We start from the raw sequence: 22,833 nt of genomic DNA, 5'->3' as shown, positions 1-22,833 counted from the left end.
ACATTTCAACTAAATCTTGCCCTCTCCAGGAAATTCACATCTCCATCCTGACAGACACATTCTGAGAAAAACTTTGCCCTAAATGGAAAGTTCAAGGTCTATTTGGCCCCAGTAATATAACTTGGGCTCTACACTTGAGGCTTAACCTTTCAGAAAACTTCATTTTAAGCTCAATCCTGACGGTAACTCCCCAGATGACCAGATCACCAATAAGCAGTAATTTTAAAATTCTAACTCTGATTTAAAGAAAAAAGGATGAATCATTCAACAAGTCCATTTTATTTCATGTATACTTTTTATCTAACAATGTTTTTCATTGTTTTGGTTGATTTTAAATTATTTTAAAATGAGGAGCAGAAATCAATGGCAAACTGAAAGTCCCAAATAATAGCTATATTTTCCCCGTAATTCTGCTTATTTTAGCAATATTTTTAAAATTCCATCACAACCTCAGATACAAATAATTTTCTGTTATGAAAACTGGGGTTCCGCATCAGTCTCACTTTTCTTAATGGATACACCATTGCAAACAAAGAAAATAAGACAATGAAGACCACTTACATATTCTTTCTGGTACACTAATAGTAGTAAAAATTAGAGAATAAATTAAATAAATTAACAAAAATGTACTTGAGGGAACAGTGTTTACCTTACATAATAATGGAATTAAATGGACGTTAATAGGATGAGCAAGTATTGATTCATCTAAGGTTATAAGATGGCCAAGAAATGTTCTAGACAGATACTTCTTAGCCCAACTGTTATGTTCTCAAACTAATATTTAACTTTTGCTTATTTGGTTTGAGAATTATTTTAGCCCCCATTGAGAATATTAGAACTTGGGACAGTCCTCGGACCATGGAGTCTGACTCAGGAATGTGGGAACGTAATGCTGGGCATTCAGGCATTCCACACATTCAGGCCTGAGTGCTTAATGATCCTTTTCCCTTCCAGGGTAACTAGAAGACTCAGTCCTGTTCATTTGGTGTAGTGTAGGTCCCCTACACTTCACATTCCTCCTTTATTCTGCCTTTTTAAATGTCCTTGAAGATGGTGGGATAGGGACAGAAATGCTATTTTAATAATTTTCCACTTAGGGGTGGCTGGCTGACTCAGTTGGTAGACAGAGCATGTGACTCTTGATTTCAGGGTGGTGAGTTCAAGGCCCACACTGCGCCTAAAGCTTGCTTAAAATTTTTTAAACATTATTTCCCACTTTGGGCTATGCTCTATAATTTTTAAAAAATTTTCCTGTGTTAAAGTTTCTTCTATTTTATGCATTCCCATTCCTTCCCCCACAGCATTGTCTTTCTCTAATTCTGTCCCAGTCTAATAGTGCCCTTAGCCATACTCCAAGCAGAAATAAAATTGCTGAAAATGTCAAGGAGCTAAACATGTTTACTCACAGTCTGAGTCATCTTTAATGTGTCCATCTTCTTAATGCCAACTAAGAGTTTTCAGAGATTCTTTTAGAGAAGTCCATACTAACCAAGTCAAATATATCTTAAATGCTCACCATCAACTGGTAGATCATGTGTCAGATCATTAATTTCCTCTTCTGAAAAGTTCATCCCCATATTTTGCAAAGGATCATCCACTTTATTGACATCAATAATCTCTCCTGCAGAAAAGAAAAGAATATGGGGAAAATCTTACTGACTCCTAAATGTGACCATTGATAATATGGTTCATTATGATTATCAGCCTCATGAGAAAGACCAAGACTCAATAAAGTCCATTCATATATTTCAAAGGAGTAAATAAGGATGTTAGAATTAGAATAGAAATCTTTCAGGTGATTGGACAATTTTTGAATCATTTACACCAAAGGATAAAATCAAAATATGGTTGACAATGAGGGTTTGTTTTTTTTTTCCTGAACTCCCAGATTAGATGCCTCAACTCCTGACAAATATCTGTAATCAAATTCTGTTTCCATTTATGTGGATGCCTCTGTTATTCAGACCAAGCTGCCTGCTGGAAACTGAAATCTTGGATAAAATGTAAAAAGCATTTCCTCAAAAGTACTGAAAAGCTGATAAGAGAGTAAGGAATTACTACTGCAAAATCTAATGAAAAGCAGAAACCTAGGGAAGTGAGCAGAACACTGTTATTGCTTCTGCTCAAATGGTATTTGTTCCATTTGGATTTGAATTGTAATGATGGCCTCATGGAGTGTGGGTGATTCTGTCCAAATGCCCAGCAGAAGAAAGTACTCCCTAGGAATGTGCTTCCATCCTTAGCCTCAAAGGGTTATTTCAATAATTGTCCAGGAAAATAGCTCATAATCAAACACAGAATGAAACAAATTACCTGACAGAGAATAAGCAAAAATAATAGGCCTCAGAAACATGGTCACAAAAACTTCAGATTTAGAAATTATCAGGCACAAATTATAAAACTATTATGCTTACTATGTTTAAAGGAATAGAAAACAAGCTAGAAAGTATCTGCAGGAAACAGGACACAATACAAAATGACCCAGTATAGCTGAAAAAGAAAAAACAATTTAGAAATGAAAAGAAGGGGGAAGGCGATGGAATGAGGGAGGAAGGAAACAAGCACCTATATGGAAACATGGAGGGGACCCTGAACCACATGGAACTCATCTTCCACCTACTAGTGAATCTAGGGCTGCAGGCAAGTCCTTGAGGCAACCATTGGCTTAGAGGTGCTGTCTCACTTTCCTGAGCTTCTTAGTGGGCAGCTCAGGATGTCCATGGGGCATTCTTACTGGTGCACACCTAGTGAGGCACATATGGCACCATCTACACCCATGGAGGCCCAAGCTAGAGCCAAGTGGGCACATCACCACATGGTCTAATCTTGACTCAGAACAATGCAGATCTAGAATGAATGCGGAAGATTTTGATGTTAAATTAAAATTTGAAAGGATAGTCAATATTTCTGCACCAAAGAAAATAAGAAAAAATAGTGTGCTATATGCCTTCATTATATAGGGATTTTTAACTTGGCACGATAATAAACATGCACATGTGATAAGTCGTCTGATAAACTAAATGGTTTCAAAACCCTAAGAAATCAATCTTCTCACTAGGAAATATGTTACACAGTAAATGGAAGATGGGGAAAAAAAGAAAAACCAATATCTTACTATTAAAAATCACACAAAAAAGGTGTTTCCATAAAGAATAGCCAGAACCAGGGTAGGAGGGTGAAGGTGAGGAGCTGTGTGTGTGTGTATGAGGGCTGGGGAGTGAGGCGTTAGACCAATATTAAAAGATTATAAAGCTGTTATACTCAAAGCAATTCAGGACATGAATAAGGAGACCAATAGAACAGAATTTAAATTCCCCAAATAGACAAGTGTCTATAGAAATCAAGTATGTAGTAAGGATGGCATCTCAAACTCAAGGGAGTGGTGACAGAATTTCAGTAAATAATTCTGGACAACTGTATAGCCATTTTCAAAAAGGTAAACTAGATCTGTATTTCCTGATGGAATGCAATGTGAAGTACACAGTATTCTTATGAAGTATTCTTTGAAAATGTTGAAACTAAAAAAAAAATTTAAAAATGTTGAAACTGAAAATAATTAAGCTATTTGAGCTGACTCCTAGTTTATAAGATGATAGAGGAACAAGATAGATGAGAAAACATCAAATTTAGTATGTAGGAAATTCTGTAAGACATTTGGCAACAGTTTCTTCAAAAAAATCAGTGCCTAGAGAAAAAGAGAGAGGGTAGAGGAACAGCTGTAGATTACATGAGATTCATGTGTCATAACAGATGCAGTGTGTAAAGCTTGTATGGTTTTTTATTTGAACAAACTCACTATAAAGAGTATTTTAGAGATATGAAGGGAAATTTAAAATTAAACTATATAATGGTATTGCAGTTATGTAAAAAATGGTCCATATTTTTAAGAGATGCATACTAAAGTATGTAGGGACAAAGGAAAGGGGCTTTGCTTTGAACTATTTCAGCCAGAAAAATTAAAAAAAAAGAAGCAAGTGTAACAAATCTTTGTAATTGTTGGATCTAGGTGATAGATACATGTGAGTTCATTATATTACTCTTTGTACTTTTGTGTATGTTTGGACATGTTCATTATGGCCAAAAGGTGGAAAGAACCAAATGCCCATTAACTCATAGTGTGTAAACAAAATATATACACATACAACAGAATATATTATTTGGCAACAAAAGGAAATGAAGTTGTACACCCATGTTTATAGCATCATTATTCACAATAACTAAAATGTGGAAGCAACTCAAGTATCCACTGATGGATGAATGAATGTATATACATACAGTAGAATATTATTCAGCCTTAAAAAAGAAGGAAATTTTGACATATGTTACAACATGGTTGAAACTTGAGGACATTATGCTAAGTAAAATAAACTCGTCACAAAAAAATAGATACTACATGATTCCACTTATGTAAGGTACTTAGAGTAGTCAAAATCATCCAGACAGAAAGTAGAATGGTTGCCAGGGGCTGGAGGCAGGGGAGAATGGAGAGTTTTTGTTTAATGGATATAAACAAAATATAAAGTTATATATGTTAAATATATATAAATATATATTATATTACATATATTTACATATAAATATTAAAAATAAAATATAAATATAAAATATTTATATATAATATAAAGTTTATATATATAAAATATAAAGTTGTAATTTTACAAAAAGAAAAGAATTCTGGAGATGGATGGTGGTAATGGTTGCCCAGTTGCACAAAAATGTGAATGTACCTAATACCAGTGAACTATACACTTAGCAATGGTTAAGATAATAAATTTTACGTTATGTATGTTGTACCACAATAAATTGAAAATAAAAAAAGAATGGAATACTGGTACATGCTACAATATGGATAAACCTGAAAACATTATACTAATTGAAAGAAGCTAGTCACAAAGACAACATACTATCCCATTATATGAAATGTCCAGAATAGGCAAGTCTATAGAGACAGAAAATAGATTAGTAGTTGCCTAGGACTTGTGGGGTGGTGGGGTAGAATAAAAGGGTGAGAGGTATAGGGTATGGGGTTTCTTTCTGGGGTGATCTGAGTACTCACAAAGTCCTCTGATAACTCTACTAACTATAATGATATTATAATTAGTCCTAATAAAGTAAATTATAACCCAAAAAGGAACATCCAGTGACTCAGACTGGAAGGACTTGGGGGTAAAATGGGGACAAAGAAGAAATTGGAAGGAAGTAAGAAAACAAGTTTCCGTCTCCATCTCTATATTGTATATGAAACTGTCTTCCTACCGTATCACCGAGAATTGAATAGACTGCAGTGGATTACAAGCTTACCTGAGAACATGAATTCCTAAATGCAAACAGGATAACAGTACTTCCTGTAACGTCAGAAGACAATGGACTGTGTGTGGGATAACTGCGAGAGCGTCTGGTACTAACAACTGGTATAAGATTATTATAAAGTGTTTAAGTACAAAAGTCAGCAAACATTTGAGGCATCTGTCAATAGTGTACTATCACTACCCAGTATTGCCGGTCTACCTCTCATTTGGGGTAAAAACTCCTTTTATTTATTCCATTCAGTAATCAAATATTTATTACATATCTAATATGTAAAAGATACTTTGTTGGGAGAGGGATAAATATGCACACTGAAGGATCAGCCATAGTGTCTGCCAAAAGAAGCTAGCATTTTATAGAAGGGAAGAGTGGTACTCATTTGTAATACAATGAGTTAAGTCAGAGTGAGGTGAGTAAAGGTTGCCTCTGAGGATTTTAGCTTATATTACTAGGGTAATAATGATGGTACCAAAATTGTCAAAGAGTATGAAAACAGGAACCAGTGTTTCTCAACTACCATGCCATTGGCATCTTCCTTAGGAACAATCTTCATCATGTAGAAAAGTCCTTTGAATTGCATGGCACTTAGTATCCCTGATACTTAAAGAATTTAATGCTAATAGTGCCTACTCTTAACAATCTCTTGGTGACAACCATTTGTGACGATCAAATATGCCCCCAACATATTTCTAAAGGCCCCATGTGGCTGCTTTGGTCAAATACCACAATGAAAACTATGAACTCAATTTCTGACAAAATCTATGATGTCTGGGGGATGGTCACAGACATGTCCTATAGAAATTCAAATACACAATTCAATATTTGAATGAGAAAACTGATCTGAAGATATAAGTCTGAACATTTTCAGAATATAGGGATGGTGGGGGGAAAAAGTTTTTCTAGAGAGTGTTAAATGAAACAATGAATGAAGACAGAACTTCATTCTGCTCCCTGGGATTTATAAAAAATGAAGAAATAGGACTTACTTTTACATTAGGAATTAAACCTTCCTGAAGATCTACAAAATATCTTCTGAGTGCCAACGTCACTAGTTTTAGAAATTCTCATATGCGTGTTCACAAGCACAAATTCCCTTCAAACGCACAGTCATTTCTCAAATACTCACCATTAAGTAGAAGGTTTTCTGTCAGTTTTTCCCATTCCTTTTCTGGGAGCTTAATCCTCATTTCCCCCAGAATGCTGTCCAAATTACTCACATTAAGCTTCCCTCCTTAGGAAAGCAATAGGGATGGAAAATGAGAAAAATGAAATGTTTCCAAAATATTAAAAATACGTTCACCTGTGTATTTTAAATCTAATTAGCCTGTGTTAACGATTAAAAAAAGAGAAAATATAACTCATGTCTTTGTATTATCATTTAACATTTTAAAAAGGACTATTAAGACTCATTTGACTTTTCTAATTATTCAGAAAAATTTAATAGGATGGATAAAACTGGAACCTATTTCCTTTTACCTTATCTAAGGACAACCTGCACAAAATGTGCCTAAGGTATAGTTTAGCACCTAGAGCTGTGGGACCACAGATCGCATCGTTCTAAACAAGAACAAGTAGTCATTCTCATTTGCCTGAACTCCCAGGTCATTTTTGCTGAGCAATTGCTAATCCTTCACTTCAGTGTTTGCTGTGTAGACCTATATTTGATTTCTCAATTTAAGATTTTTTCATTTTATTTCCACTCTCCCTGTCCCCAGCTTTTTTCTTTTCCCTGAATCTCTGGCCTTTTGTAGCCTTTAGAAACCTCAGCATTGCTTATGATTCATAGTGAAAGAAGTTGCTGATATAATAAATTTAACATAAAGTTTTAGGATAGCATTTACTTCTATTTAGAGATGTGTTCTTCTGTGAGTTTTTAAAATGTCTTCTTAGTGCCAAATTAGTAGCTTTAGAGATTATTTCCATGACTTCACAAACCCAAGACTTTCTGAATGGCTCAAAGCAATATTAAATGTTCAGTATTAATTTGCATGTTGGGTCTCAGATTTTTAAATTTCTTTTCTGTAATTTCAACCTGTTTTCCAGAAGAGTGTGCGATTTGTTGATATTAATCATCCCCACCTCTTAGGAAATTGAGAAGAAGACCAAAATTTAGTGACTCTTAAATGTGACCCAAACTATTAATTCCTATATAATATAGTTATAAGTTTGAGCACAAAAACAATAGCTAAATAAATTCTTTGATATTTAAAAGATGTTCAATAATAGAGTTAGAATAAAATCTCTTCCCTTGATCAGTCCATATAGGATTAAAGAAAATTGATGAACTACTCAGTGAAATACAGTTGTGGGGATAACAAATTTCATACTTCCATCTAATAAGTGTGATTTTTTTTGTTGTTGATGATACCCAGAGAAATTTTTCTTTTTCTGAGTAAATTTCCTCAACCATTACTAATTTTTTTGCTTTTCATTTTTTTAAAAGATTTTATTTATTTATTTGAGAGAGACAGAGACAGTGAGAGTATGAGCAGGGGGAGGGGCAGAGGCAGAGGGAAAAGCAGACTCTCCACTGAGCAGGAAGCCCAACGTGGGGGTCAATCCCAGGACCCCAAGATCATGACCTGAGCCAAAGGCAGATGCTTAACTGACTGAGCCACCCAGGTGCCCTAATTTTTTGTTTATTAATCACTCTTCAGACTAGACTTATTTTCTTTTTTGCCACAAACTGTAAACCTTCTATAAATTATGGAACTTCATCCCCCAAGATATAATGTAGATTGTCCGCAAAAGTACAAATGGATTAAAAGAAGCATAAATGTGCTATCAAAGTATTTGAAAGGTGGCAAGTATCAAAATTTAATATGTCTTTTATTTTTAAAGATCTTCATTGAAAAGCAAAGGAAACCATCAACAAAATGTGAAGACAGCCTAATGAATGGGAGAAGACATTTGTAAATGAACTAGTAAGGGGTTAAAATCCAAAATACATAAAGAACTCATACAACCGAATACCAAAAAAACAAATAATCTAATTAAAAAATGGGAAGAGGACCTGAATAGATACTTTTCCAAAAAGAACATCCAGATGGCCAACAGACACATGAAAAGATGCTCGGCATCACTCATCGTCAGGGAAATGCAAATCAAAACCAAAATGAGATATCACTTCACACCACTCAGAATGGCTAGTATCAAAAAGATAAGAAATAATAAGTTTTGGTGAAGATGAGGAGTAAAGGGAGCCCCTGTGCACTATTGGTAGGAATGTATATTGATGCAACCACTCTGGAAAATAGTAGGGTGGTTCCTCAAAACACTAAAAATAGAAGTACTATATGATCTAGTAATTCCACTTCTGGGTATTTATGAGAAAAAAAATGAAAACACTAATTTGAAAAGATATATGTGCCACTATGTTTACTGCAGCATTTTGTACAATAGCCAAGATACGGAAGCAGACTAAGTGTCCATTGGTAGATGACAATGGAATACTACTCAGCCATAAAAAAAGAATGAAATCTTGTCATTAATGACAATATGGATAGACCTGGAGGGTATTACACTAAGTGAAATGAGTGAGACAGAAAAATACAAATACCATATGATTTGCTTACACGTGGGATCTAAAAAACAAAACAAATAACAACAGACTTATAAATATAGAGAACGGATGGTTGCCAGAGTAGAGGTGGGGATAGGTGAAACAGGTGAAGAAGATTAAGAGGTACAAGCTCCAGTTATAAAGAAAATAAGTCACAGGGATGAAGAGCATAGCATAGGGAATATAATCAATAATTTTGTAATAACTTTGTGTGATGACAGATGATATCTATACTTGTCACAGTATTTCCTAATGTGTGTAGTTGTTGAATCACTATGTTATACACCTGAAGCTAATATTATATGTCAACTATACTTCAATTAAAAATAAATTAACTAAAAAAAAGGCCTTCATGCCATCCATTAGCTATTCTGATAAATCAATCAGCTTTAAGAAAGTTACAAATCAAAATCTCACCAAAATGATATGAAGATGCATTAAGGTAATAGAAAAGCCATCACTTCACAGAGTCAGACTTTATATCTCCCTAAAGTACAAATCTACTCCCAATAATTTTAAAAAGTATGTGAAATGAAACAAATAAGTCCACTCTTCATTTATGGGCACCTTAAGACAGTTATTGCTGGGCCTCTAGCATGCAGAACACTCCCCATTCATTTATTCTTTGTGATTTCTCATTTATTTCCATTTAATACCTTTCAAAGCCTCCGTTTTTCTGTTAATTCTCATTTAAAACTTTAGGACTCACAATGGATTCAAGAATAATAGCCAGCATTTTTCATCCATGGTCATAGGATTTCTGACTAGAGCCAACTGATTCCCAAACTAAAAATGAGATGACACAGTTGGTATTTCTTCTTAAGATAAAACAGTAATGCCTTCTAAAAGAATTTTTTGGACAATCTTTCATTTTCACTTAATTAGGAAATAGAATTGTTATAGAAATTCTCACCATCGATTGGCAGATTGTTCAACAACACCCTATGTTTCTTATCTTTGAGTTCTCTCCCCATGTTTCCTGGAACTTTTTTCAAGTCATTGACATCAACCTCTCCTTCAAAGTAAAAGAAACGAAGACTTCTGGAATTATTGTGAATGATATGATTCCATATAATTAAAACAAAAATTGTCTTTGCAGCATTACAGCCAACTGCTGGATGAAAAGAGACCCAACCTAACAAATGGGCCTTTGGGCCTTCAGAAGGATAAACTTTCTCATTAAATCTAGTATAATCTCCAAATGATAGGCAAGGCAACAGAGCATGCAATTATGAGTATAAACTTTGCAGGAAATTAGAATGATACAGAGATTGCTGATCTAAACAGTTTTATCAGCACTTTTATTACTTTATTTTGAGATTACCTCTAACTTTACCAAAATTTTCCTTCACTGTTTACTGTGTTGAACTGGAATTTAGCTTTCCCACCATAAAAGAAGATAAGCTAATTATTGGCAAAGAGTCTAGATAATGACTTTGGAAACAACAAAGAGCATTGAAGTTTTATTGCTAAAAGTTCTGATAATCTAATATCTAACTGTAGGCATTTATACATAAACATTTTTTTAAAGAAGTATAGAGACAGGTTTTTAAAGTCCATACAATCACAGTGTGGAAAGAGTATTATATTATAACTTAATGAAAATAATTTGATCCTCAGATCTCTAGTAGCATCTTTCTCTTAGGTGTTATTCTAAGATGTTACCTGTAATAGCTTTTACTCCATCCATTCCATCTGTTAAGATATTGACACCAAACTTCCCATTAGCTGTAAAAGGAAAAAAAAAGGCTTAATTGGGATCCAGAAAAAGACAGAGCTTTAGAATAAAAATATAAAGTACCTAAGCTGTGAAAAAACTCCAGGGAGAGTCCAGTATTTCCACTATTTGAGTACATTTTCAATTCTTAATTTCAGGCTTTCTAGGATTCAGTCTGTATTAGCAAAATGGACTCTTTAAGAGTCTAGGAAAAACATTTTGTGATGCCACACTAGTTCATAAATTCTTAGGACAATTCATGCTATCCATGTTTTCTCTGGAAACTTTCAGTTCTGGCAGGAACACAAAACTCCTACAGGTGCCAAGAGTAAAAGAAGTAAAAACCAGAATTCTCATCTCATCTCTTTTACTAATGTACTCTCTGTTCTTTTTAATCAGCGTCCGTTTCAGAATGGCTGGTGACTAATTATTACTCTACCCCTGCAGCAATAGCTATTAGTTCTTTATTACTCTAAATGCTTATTTTTTTCTTATTCTTTTCTGCTTATTTCAGTTCATCTCTTGATTCATCTTTCCACACTCATTAATTCTCTATTCATTCATTAATTCATACATAAAGGGAGGCATATTAGCCTCACTCCAAGGAACCACCAAACAGACCAAATAATGGCAATTCTTAGGGAACAAGGCTTTGAAAGAGCTCCACTCCCCGCCTGTTCCCTCCAGTGGCTTCCGGGCTACTAGTTTTCACTGCAAATATAGAATGTTATTTTTCAAAACTATTATGGAGCTGTAAGACAGAGGATGGGAATAGGGCAAGTTAAAACATCACAAAGCGCACTATTCTTATGGAGATTCGGTCTTTTTTTCTTAAAAAAATGTTCCCCAGACTGCAGCAAATCTTTGGATAATGTCCAGTCCTGAAAATGTTAATTTTGATAATTTTTGCCAGTTTTCTCAATGCATCTATGGAGGAGAGAGTTTTTTGGTGGCTCTTACTCTGCCTTTTATCTGACAACCCAGATAGTTTCTAAACTAACTAAACTAGGTGAGAAGCTAAAAATTACCTTATCTGACCATTATTGATAGCACCACCTAATTATTTTTTCCTGATAGCCTGGTGAAACTTAAAAGCATAAAGAAAATAAGCAAATACTAAATACATCTTTTTCATTGGAACACAATAGTACTGGAAAATAAGGAATGATTTAATAACAATATCTTTTGGGAAAAAAACCTCACTCTATTAGAAGGGTATGAAAGCATTTGAATCATATGAAAAAAACATATTTACATGTAAGAGGCAGTATTCAGTAAAATGTTTGTAGGTGATATTTCTTGATCTCATGGGATTGTGCCCAGCTAAACATACTCTATTTTAGTTTGTTTAAAGTGGGGATTACTCTGTGATTCACCACACCTCAATCCTAATTAATATTTTTGTTAATACCTATAATTCTGACCCTGAATCATGAAATATGGTCCAAGGATATGGTTATCCATGCCTATATATAACTAGAAAAAATGTCATACATATGGGCTGAAACCCTGTAGCCTTTTTCCTGTGAAAGCAACATTCTCAGCTTCAACTAGAATACTAAGAATTGTGATATACTAGACATTAAGCTCCTTAGGTCAAGGACTATGTTTATTATATTTATTGTATCTCTAACACTTAGGATAACACCTGATATATAGTGCTCAGTAAATATTTGCTGAATAAATGAATAGTGAAAAAGTACCAACTTTAGATTAATATGTTAAGAGAAAAAAATCATTCTTATAATTCAGCTAAATAAGTCGTATAAGTTGTATAAAAAAATATCAGACTCTGGGAAACAGACTGAGGGCTTCAGAGGGGAGAGGGGTGGAGGAATGGGATAGACCGGTGATGGGTAGTAAGGAGGGCACGTATTGCATGGTGCACTGGATGTTATATGCAAGTAATGAATCATCGAACTTTACATCGGAAACCAGGGATGTACTGTATGGTGACTAATATAACAAAATAAAAATTATATTAAAAAATTTCATCCTCAAAAACCAAATTTTCACGAAGGTACAATGATATCTAAATCACTCACCCTCAACTGGTGGAGTTGGAGTAAGATCATTAAGTTCCTCAGTTTTAAGTTTGATTGCCATGTGTTCAAGAATAGAGTCAAGGTCATGTTCATCGACTTGCAATCCCATAAAAAAGAAAGACATGAGTAAATTAAAATAAAAGTCAAAATACAATATTAATTCCTATATATAGTGGTTATTAATTTCATCAGAAAAAGAGGTTGAGGACACCTAAGTGTTTAAGGAGAGTCATTAATGGACTAAAGTTAATCTGTTCATTTATATCCAATACACCCAATATTGAAGATAAGCTTGCATAACTATACATTGAATAGGGCTGAGAAACCACTCAGGTTAATTTTTTTTAAGATTTTTTAAATTTATTTATTCAACAGAGATAGAGACAGCCAGCGAGAGAGGGAACACAAGCAGGGGGAGTGGGAGAGGAAGAAGCAGGCTCATAGCGGAGGAGCCTGATGTGGGGCTCGATCCCATTACACCAGGATCATGCCCTGAGCCGAAGGCAGACGCTTAACTGCTGTGCCACCCAGGCGCCCCACCATTCAGGTTAATTTTGACAGCAAAACAGCAAATCTAACAGTTTTTAATATAAATATCTATACAAACCGAGTTCAGTTTGGTCACTGTATTTCAAGATATACTATCTTAAATTTTTATAGCTAGGTCTAAATTTTATTATTTCTACATCCAAAATTGAGGTAAACCTAAATATTTAGAACATCTTTTAAATAAAAAAAATATATAAAACAGAATGTGATTTAATTAATAGGAACATATATATTAAAACTAATTGTGGAAATATATATGAGAATGGCAGGAAGCAATATTTAATAAGAAAAAAAGCAAACCACAAGAATTTCAATCTGACTTTTCAATTTGCATCTCACTCACCTTTTATATCTTCTGGACAAGTCAGCAACCTATTCTTATATATATTTCTACTAGCTGTAGATGGAAGAAACACATAATTTAGGTCACAGAGAAAATATCTAGACAAGCTAAAGCAATACCAAATATCCAAGTTCAGAAATAAAGAGCATAAAATAATTTGCTCCTAAAATTTACCTTCTAGAAATAATAAAACAAAAAATGTAAACAAATTCTTAATATGTATGGTAAATCTATCAATTCTTTAGCACCTGAGACAATTATTAATACCTACCATGCCAAAGCAAAACACTCCCATATGTTGTATTTTTTCTGAGTCCACCTTTTTTTCCCTCTACTAATATAGCTCTACATCCCTCCTCCTCCTCCTGTTTCCTAGCGGTCTTAACCAAAGGCATCTCAATGGAATGAAAATAACCATTAATTTTCTTTATTCCGAATGGCAAGAATTATGATAGATGAGCCTCTTGATTTACATGTTTTAAATGGCAATTTATGTATTCCTATATATTAAAAATAATCATCTTTAAAATTATGGATATTTTTAAACTCTAACTTATAAATGATCTAAAATAAGCAGAGTATTGGATAATAAAATAATTTAGGGACGTAATTCTAATTCCCTGAAGATTCTACCCAATACTTGCAATTCTGAAAGACTCCCTTGATGACTATATTAACTTTCTTGAAGACAATATGAACTCTTGAAGACTATTCTGATATTTGAAATGCCCACCATTAACTGGAAGTGACTTCTCCAGCCCCAAGTGTTCTTTAGGTGAGGGCTCTATCCCCATTTTTTGCAGGATATTATCCAGCTCACTGAGGTCAACTTCTCCTCCTTCAAAACAAAAGAAGTAGAAAAAGATAACATTTTTTAAAATATCATAATTTCAAATTATTAAAGAGAAATAAGATATAATGATACCTGCTAAACAATAAGTAGTCAACTGCAGACACAGAGAATGAATAGTATTTCTTTAACACTGGTAAAAGAGATAACCATAATACGATAGTTAACTATAGATAACCATAATGATGGTTATAAAGTAATATTTCACAATCGAATAAGGTTCATATAATTTAAAAATTATTAGAATAATAAAGATGATTGGTACAAATAACTGTTTAATATAGGGTATGAAATTAAGCTAGAAATCAATAGCAAGAGATACTAGAAAAATCCTATAAGTTTGGAAATTAAAGAATCCCTCTCTAAATAAATCATTTGTCAAAAAAATAAACCACACTGGAAGTTAGAATGTATTTTGAATTGAGTAACAATAATAATATTACATATTAAAACTTGCAAAGGTGTGCTCAGAGAGAAATTAACATCTTAAACGCATATAGTAGAAAAGATGAAAAGATCAATAACCCAAGGTTCTATCTCAAGAAGTTAGAAAAGAACAGCAAGTTAAAACCCCCAAAAGGAGAAGAAAAATAATAAAGACAAAAGCAGAAATTACTGAAATGAAAAACAAACTTTAAATAAAATGAATTCAGCCAATGTTGGATTTTGGAAAGACTAACAAAAGTGCTAAATGCCTGCACTAAGACTGACAAAGGAAGAAAAGAGAGAAAGCACAAATAACAGATATTTCTAATGACAAAAAGGACATCACCAAGAATAGCCAAGACAAGCCTAAGGAAGTAAAACAAATTTGGAGGATTTACGCTTCAGATACCAAGACATATTAGAGCTATGTTAAGACAGTGGTGTACTGGCACGGCAACCAACAAATAGACCAAAGAAAAAGAACAAAAAGAATAAAAAACCCAGGTATAGAAACACATTTATGGTCTTTCATTTATGAAAAAGTTAGCCTTAAAGTAAAGAAAGGATCATCTTGCCAATAAATGGTGCTAAATATCCATTTAGAAACAAACTGAGGGTTACAGAAGGGAGGGGGTGGGGGAATGGGATAGACTGGTGATGAGTAGTAAGAAGGGCACGTATTGCATGATGCACTGGGTGTTATACACAACTAATGAACCATCGAACTTCACATCAGAAACCAGGGATGTACTGTATGGTGACTAACATAATATAATAAAAAAATATTTTAAAAAAATAATAATAAAAACACACTAGAGTGAATAAATAGACTAGAGGAAGGAGAAGAACAGATCAGCTAGCTGAAAGACAGTAATGGAAAGCAACTAACCTGAACAGGAGAAAGAAAAAAGAATAATAAAAAATGAGAATAGGTTAAGAGAACTCAGTGACACCATCAAGCATAATAACATTAGCATTACAGGGATCCCAGAAGAAGAGAGAGAGAAGTGTGTAGAAAATTTATTAGAAGATATAATAGCTGAAAAATTCCCTAATCTGGGGAAGGAAACAAATCCAGATTCAGAAGACACAGAGTCCCCAAACAAAATCAACCCAAGACATACAATAATGAAAATGGCAAAAAAAAAAAAAAAACACAGTGTTAAAGAGAGAACTTTAAAAGCAGCAAGAGAAAACAATTATATACTAGGAAAGCTCCATAAAGCTATCAGCTGATTTTTCAGCAGAAACTTTGCAGGCCAGAACGGAGTGATTCAAATGCTGAAAGGAAAAAAACCTGCAACCAAGAATACTCTATCCATCAAGGCCATCATTCAGAATAGAAGGAAAGATAGAGTTTCCCGGACAAACAAAAGTTAAAGGAGTTCCTCACCACTAAACTAGCCTTGCAAGAAATGTTAAAAGTAATTCTTTGGAAAGGAAAGGCCATAATCAAGGGTAAGAAAATTAGGAAAGGAAAACATTTCACAGGTGCATACAAACATAACAAAAGTAGTAGATTAATCACTTATAAAACTAGTATGGAAGTTAAATCACAAAAGCCGTAAAATCAATTATAGCTATAAAAATCAGTCAAGGGATTCACAAAATAAAAGGATGTAAAGTATGATAAGATATATTTTAAACATGGGACAGGGTAAAAATTTAGTGCTTTTAGAATGTGTTCAAACTTAAGCAACCTAGTATAGACTGCTATATGCACAAGATATTATATATAAACCTAATGGTAACCACAAATCAAAAACCTTCAATAGAAATGCAAAAAATAAAGAGAAAGATGTTCAAGCATATCACTGAAGAAGGCCATCAAACCACAAAGGAAGAGAGCAAGAGAAGAAAGGAACAAAGAAGAACTACAAAATCAATCATAAAACAAGTAACTAATGGCCATAAGTGCATACCTATTGATAATTACTTTGAATGTAATTGGACTAAACAAACAAAAAACATGGGGTAATGAAATGGATAAAAAAGCAAGACCTATCTATATGCTGTGTACAAGAGACTCATTTCAGACCTAAAGACATATGCAGATTGAAAGTGAAGGGATGGAAAAACATTAATCATGCAAATGGAAGTGAAAAAAAAAAGCTGGGGTAGAAGTACTTATATCAGACAAAATAGACTTTAAAACAAAGGCTGTAACAAGAGACAGCGAGGACATTACATAATGATAACGGGAACAATCCAATAAGAAGGTAAAATAATTGTAAATATTTAGGCACCTAACATGGACGCACCCAAATACATAAAGCAACTATAAATAGATATGAAGGAAGAAGTCAATAGTAATACAATAATAGTAGGGGACTTTAACACCACACTTACATTAATGGATAGATTATCCAGACAAAAAATCAAGAAGGAAACGATGGCTTTGAATGACACATTAGACCAGATGGATCTAAAAGATATATTTAGAACATTCCATCAAAAAACCAGTGGAACACACATTCTTTTCAAGTGCATATGGAACATACCCTGTCCCATATTTAAAATATATTTAATGAACATTCTCTAGAATAGATCACGTTAGGCCACAAAACAAGTCTCAACAAACTCAATGAGATTGAAATTGGCAACCTACAGATTGGGAGAAGATATTTGCAAATGACATATCAAATAAAGAGTTAGTATCCAAAATATATAAAGAACTTATACAACTCAACAATAAAAAAAAGCCCAAATAAGCTAATTAAAGAATGGGCAGAAGACATGAACAGACATTTCCCCAAAGAAGATATACAGATGGCCAACACATGAAAAGATGCTCAATATCACTCATCATCAGGGAAATGCAAATCAAAACTATAATGAGATATCACCTCATACCTGTCAGAATGCCTAAAATAAAAAACACAAGAGACAACAGTTGTTAGCAAGAGTGTGGAGAAAAAGGAAACTTCACGCATTGTTGGTGGGAATGCAAACTGGTGCAGCAACTGTGGAAAAACATTATGGAGGTTCCTCAAAAAATTAAAAATGGAAGTACCCTATGATCCAGTAACCACACTACTGGGTATTTACCCAAAGAATACAAAAGCACTAATTCAAAAGGATATATGCACCTCTATGTTTACTGCAGCATTATTTACAATAACCAAATTATGGAAACAGCCCATGTGTCCATCAATTGATGAATGGATAAAGAAGATGTGGTGTGTGTATATATATATATATGTACACACACACACACACACACACACACACACACATAATGGAATATTATTCAGCCGTAAAAAGAATGAAATCTTGCCATTGCAACAACATGGATGGAGTTAGAGACTATAATCCTAAGTGAAATAAGTCAGAGAAAGATGAATATCATATGATTTCACTCATATGTGGCATTTAAGAAACAAAACAAATGAACAAAGAGAAAAAAGAGAGAGAAGTAAACCAAGAAACAGACTCTTAACTATAGAGAACAAACTGATGGGCACCAGAGTGAAGGTGGGTGGGGGGATGGGTGAAATAGGTGATGGGGATTAAAGAGTACCCTAGCATGATGAACAGTGAGTAATGTACAGAGTTGCTGAATCACTATAATGTACACCTGAAACTAATATAACACCTTATGCTAATTATACTTGAATTTAAAAATAAGTATTTTTAAAAATTCAATATGTAAAACACAGACATCCAAACAGACAAACAAGAGACATGAAAGGAACTTTACAAAAGAGGTATCCAAATAACCAATAAACATGAAAATACATCATTAATCACTAGGGATATGCAAACTGTAACAGTGGGATCCAACTGCATGCCCACCAGAATGGCCAAAATGGAGAAGAGAGATAGATATCAAGTATTAGCAAGGATGTAAAACAATTGAAACTCTGATATACTTGGTAAAACGTAGCTCTATTTTCTTTTTAAAAAAAAAAAGAAAGAAACTCTAAGACACTGTTAGTTTAGTATAAAATGGTACAACTACTTTAGAACATGGATTGACAATATCTAATAAAGTATACACAATTCTATCCTATAACAAAGCAATTTCGTTTCTAGGCATATGGCCTAGAATTGTGCACATATGTTCACCAAAAGGCATATACAGAATATTCATAGCAATATGTTCTTCACAACTGCTCCAAACTGGAAATGTCCTGTGATGCTAGATTGGAGAGGTATATTGTGGTATACTTATACAATGGAATACCTCATAGCAATGTATTCAGGTACAATGAGTTAGTTAGAAATCATTTCCGCCACTACAGCAGGTTCTCTAAAGATCTCCTTGACTATAATTTAATAGACTTTATAATATGCAGCAATGAAAATTAACAAACTGCTGCTATATGCAACAATATGGATGAATCTCAGAGAATAACATGTACTATAATGTTAAAGGAAAGAAGTCAGACATCATGCAACACAAATCATATGGTTCCATTTAGACAAATTTCAAAAACAGGTGAAACTAATCTGTGCTCCCAGAATAAAGGATGCAGTTACCTCCAGAGAGCATGGAGGAAGTGACTGTTAAGTGGTATGGGGATCTTCTGGAGTACTGATAATGTTTATTTCTTAACCAGGCAATAAATAGATACATATGTTCACTTTACAATAATTCTTAAGCTGGACACATATGATTATATGACATAGGAATAATGTATTTCATACTTCAGTAAAATATTTATCAGAGAAAAAATGCAGTTTAGTGTAAAAAACTGGGATCTTAAATTTACAGTAACTTCTCACTGACCTGTATTATCTTGTACTGTATCCATCAGTGTTTTCAGATCAGTCTTCCTTTTAGCTGTAAAATAAGGCATAACTGAGATACAAAGCAGATTCATTTAAAAATTATAAAACAACCAGAAACAAGCTAAATTCCATTATTCCATATCATTATTTGGGCTCACTTTATGCATAATTCTTAGTGTTTCTGAGATTGATCTAAAATATGGCAGTGGTAGCAGGGGCAGAAAGACATTGATGGATTTATATGTGGGATTTTTTTCAAAGTTTTATTATGAAAATCTGTAAACACACAGCAAAGTTGAAAGAACTGTGCAATAAACACCCATATGTCCACCATCTAGATTGTACTATTAACTATTTTACTATACTTGGTTTGTCACATATCCATCCATCTACTCATCTGTGTGTGGTTATTCTTAAATTTAGGTGGTTTATATAAAGGTAAAACTTAAAAAATTGGGTGATAATCCAGACAGTGGGTGATAGGAAATGAGGGAATCAAAACTCAATCCCATATATCTAGCTTAAGTAACTAGATGGACAGTGACAGCACAAATGAGATTGAGAATACAGGACTAGGAGACTAGGCGGGAAAATAGTGAATTGAGTTGTAAATATGCTGAGGAAAAGAAGCCTCCCGTGGAATATCCAAGTGGAAGTGTCTAGCAGGCATTTGGCTATACCGATCTGAAACCTACACAGAAATACATATTTACAGTCACAAGCATGTAGATGATAGACTGAACCACAGAGAGTGATGAGATTACCCAGAGAGAGTACATAAAATGAAAATCAAAGATGAGCAGATCCAGGTCAGAGGGAACAACACAGAAGCCAAACAAGCATAATTTCAAGAAGGTCAGAATTATCACCCATATAAAAGACAGTAGAAAGCTCCAATAAAAAGTGAATAATGTCTAATGCAATTGGCAAATGGCAAGTTATTGGTGCCCTGAAAGAAATTTCAGTAGTATTATGGGGCTGTGTCAGAATACAGGAATGAATGGGAAATGTGGGAAGGATATACAGTGCTCTTTCATTCATTTCCTTTTCCATCTTTTAATTGTGCTTTCTGAACATTCTCAGATGTGAAAGATGGTCTTGGAATCAATCTAGTGAAGTGCTTTTACATTCTATATGGATTCAGAAAATGGAAGACAGGATTAGTTCTTACTCTAGAACTAGGTTTTTCCTGAGATTTTGCATGGTTTTTATCATCACAAAATTAATCTGGTTTCAGAAAAACTCTTATATAAACCCTCAAGACCAAGCTTTCCTGAAGGGCTTTTTGTATCTAAAATGAGTCACCATCAACTGGAAGTTTTCTTCTCAGTTCTCCAGCTTCTTCTTTGGTGAGTTCAATGCCCATGTACCCTAGTACCTTGTCTGGGTCTCTGATACCTAACGTCTCTCCTTATAAAAGAGAAAAAAAATTCGATAATTCCTACCAATGCTGAAATGTTCCATATATTTTACCTATGCGTTATGGATCTTTTTTTTTGGAAGGAATATATAAGACCTGTGGAACATGTGTCAGTTTATGTGGAGATTACACATGGTTAGAATGAAGTTCACTTCCCTTAAACCTTTTTGGAGAAATAAACATACACACCATTAATTTCTAAAGGGAACAGAATTATTTCCAGTGTATAATTCTTATGATAGAAATAGGCAGTTGTCAGGGCGCCTGGGTAGCGCAGTCGTTAAGCGACTGCCTTCGGCTCAGGGCGTGATCCAGCGTTCTGGGATCGAGTCCCACATAGGGCAACCCCGCTGGGAGCCTGCTTCCTCCACTCCCACTTCCCTGCTGTGTTCCCTCTCTCGCTTGCTGTCTCTGTCACATAAATAAATAAAATCTTTAAAAAAAAAAAGAAATAGGCAGTTGTGAAATGAGAAAATTGCCATGGTTAAAGTAAGAACACATGGGTTTGAATATTGTTCTCTACAATTTATTACCTACTGAAATTTAGGTAAACAACCTAACTTTTTGGAGTCCTAGTTTTCTGTTGTATGAAATGAAGATGAGACTATTTGTCTCAGAGCCTCTGTGAAGATAAAGTAACTCTTAAGAAAAGATGTAGAATTCAGTGTGGAGGTCCCTCAAAAAGTTAAAAATAGAGCTACCCTATGATCCAGCAATTGCACTACTGGGTATTTACCCCAAAGATACAGACGTAGTGAAGAGAAGGGCCATATGCACCCCAATGTTCATAGCAGCATTGTCCACAATAGCTAAATTGTGGAAGGAGCCGAGATGCCCTTCAACAGACAAATGGATTAAGAAGATGTGGTCCATATATACAATGGACTATTACTCAGCCATCAGAAAGAATGATTACCCAACATTTGCAGCAACATGGACGGGACTGGAGGAGATAATGCTAAGTGAAATAAGTCAAGCAGAGAAAGACAATTATCATATGGTTCCACTCATTTATGGAACATAAGAAATAGGGAGATCAGTAGGAGAAGGAAGGGAAGAATGAAGGGGGGGGTAAACAGAAGAGGGAATGAACCACGAGAGACTACAGACTCTAGGAAACAAACTGAGGGCTTCAGAGGGGAGGGGGTGGGGGAATGGGATAGGCCGGTGTTGGGTATTAAGGAGGGCACATACTGCATGGAGCACTGGGTACTACCCGCAAACAATGAATCATGGAACACTACATCAAAAACTAAGGATATACTGTATGGTGACTAACATAACATAATAAAAAATTTTTTTTAATTCCATAGGAATTTTTTAATTTAAATTCATTTAGTCAACATACGTATCATCTTTTGTCAAATATCCACTCAAATCTTTTGCCCACTTTCATTGGTTTGTCTTATGATTGAATTGTTCTTGATATTCTGGGTATCAGTCTTTAGTCACATACGTTTTGCAAATATATTCTCCCAGTCTGTGTCTTGCCTTTTATTTTCTTAACTGTGTCTTTCAGAAAAAGAAGTTGTTTCTCTTGATGAGATCCAATTTAATCATTTTTAAAATTTCATGCTTAGAACTCTTGGTCACCTGTCTAAGAAATCTTTTTCTACCCTAAGGTCACAAAATTATTTTCCTATATTTTCTTCAAGAAGTTCTCCTGGGTGCCAGATAAATAATTTTTGACTAATAAATGCAAATTGGCTTTCCTCATTGAATTTTGGGTTTAGTTTTTTGACTACATTCACTGGAAACAATCTAAAAGTGGCAAAATATACAAAAAGAATCTGTCACAGATACTACTGTAAGTTTAAAAAGTTTACTATACTTATTCAAACCTATAGCACTTAACATAGCATTGCCTATTCAGTAAGTAT

General features: G+C 34.1%; 1 protein-coding gene across 1 annotated transcript in view; it reads right to left on the bottom strand.

The window, feature by feature from the left end:
• EFCAB3 (EF-hand calcium binding domain 3) overlaps positions 1-22,833 on the bottom strand; it is a 337,832-nt gene that overhangs the window by 228,875 nt on the left and 86,124 nt on the right. Inside the window, exons 29-36 of the mRNA XM_034640938.1 lie at positions 19,532-19,585; positions 14,257-14,361; positions 13,524-13,577; positions 12,632-12,727; positions 10,535-10,597; positions 9,783-9,884; positions 6,434-6,538; positions 1,517-1,621 (exon numbers count right to left, since the gene is read on the bottom strand). Coding sequence (XP_034496829.1) covers positions 1,517-1,621; positions 6,434-6,538; positions 9,783-9,884; positions 10,535-10,597; positions 12,632-12,727; positions 13,524-13,577; positions 14,257-14,361; positions 19,532-19,585 — 684 coding nt within the window. The remainder of the gene's footprint in view (positions 1-1,516; positions 1,622-6,433; positions 6,539-9,782; positions 9,885-10,534; positions 10,598-12,631; positions 12,728-13,523; positions 13,578-14,256; positions 14,362-19,531; positions 19,586-22,833) is intronic.

Source organism: Ailuropoda melanoleuca, chromosome 13, assembly GCF_002007445.2.
Source record: "Ailuropoda melanoleuca isolate Jingjing chromosome 13, ASM200744v2, whole genome shotgun sequence".
Classification (NCBI taxonomy): Eukaryota; Metazoa; Chordata; class Mammalia; order Carnivora; family Ursidae; genus Ailuropoda; species Ailuropoda melanoleuca.
This window is presented reverse-complemented; position numbering and strand designations above follow the sequence as displayed.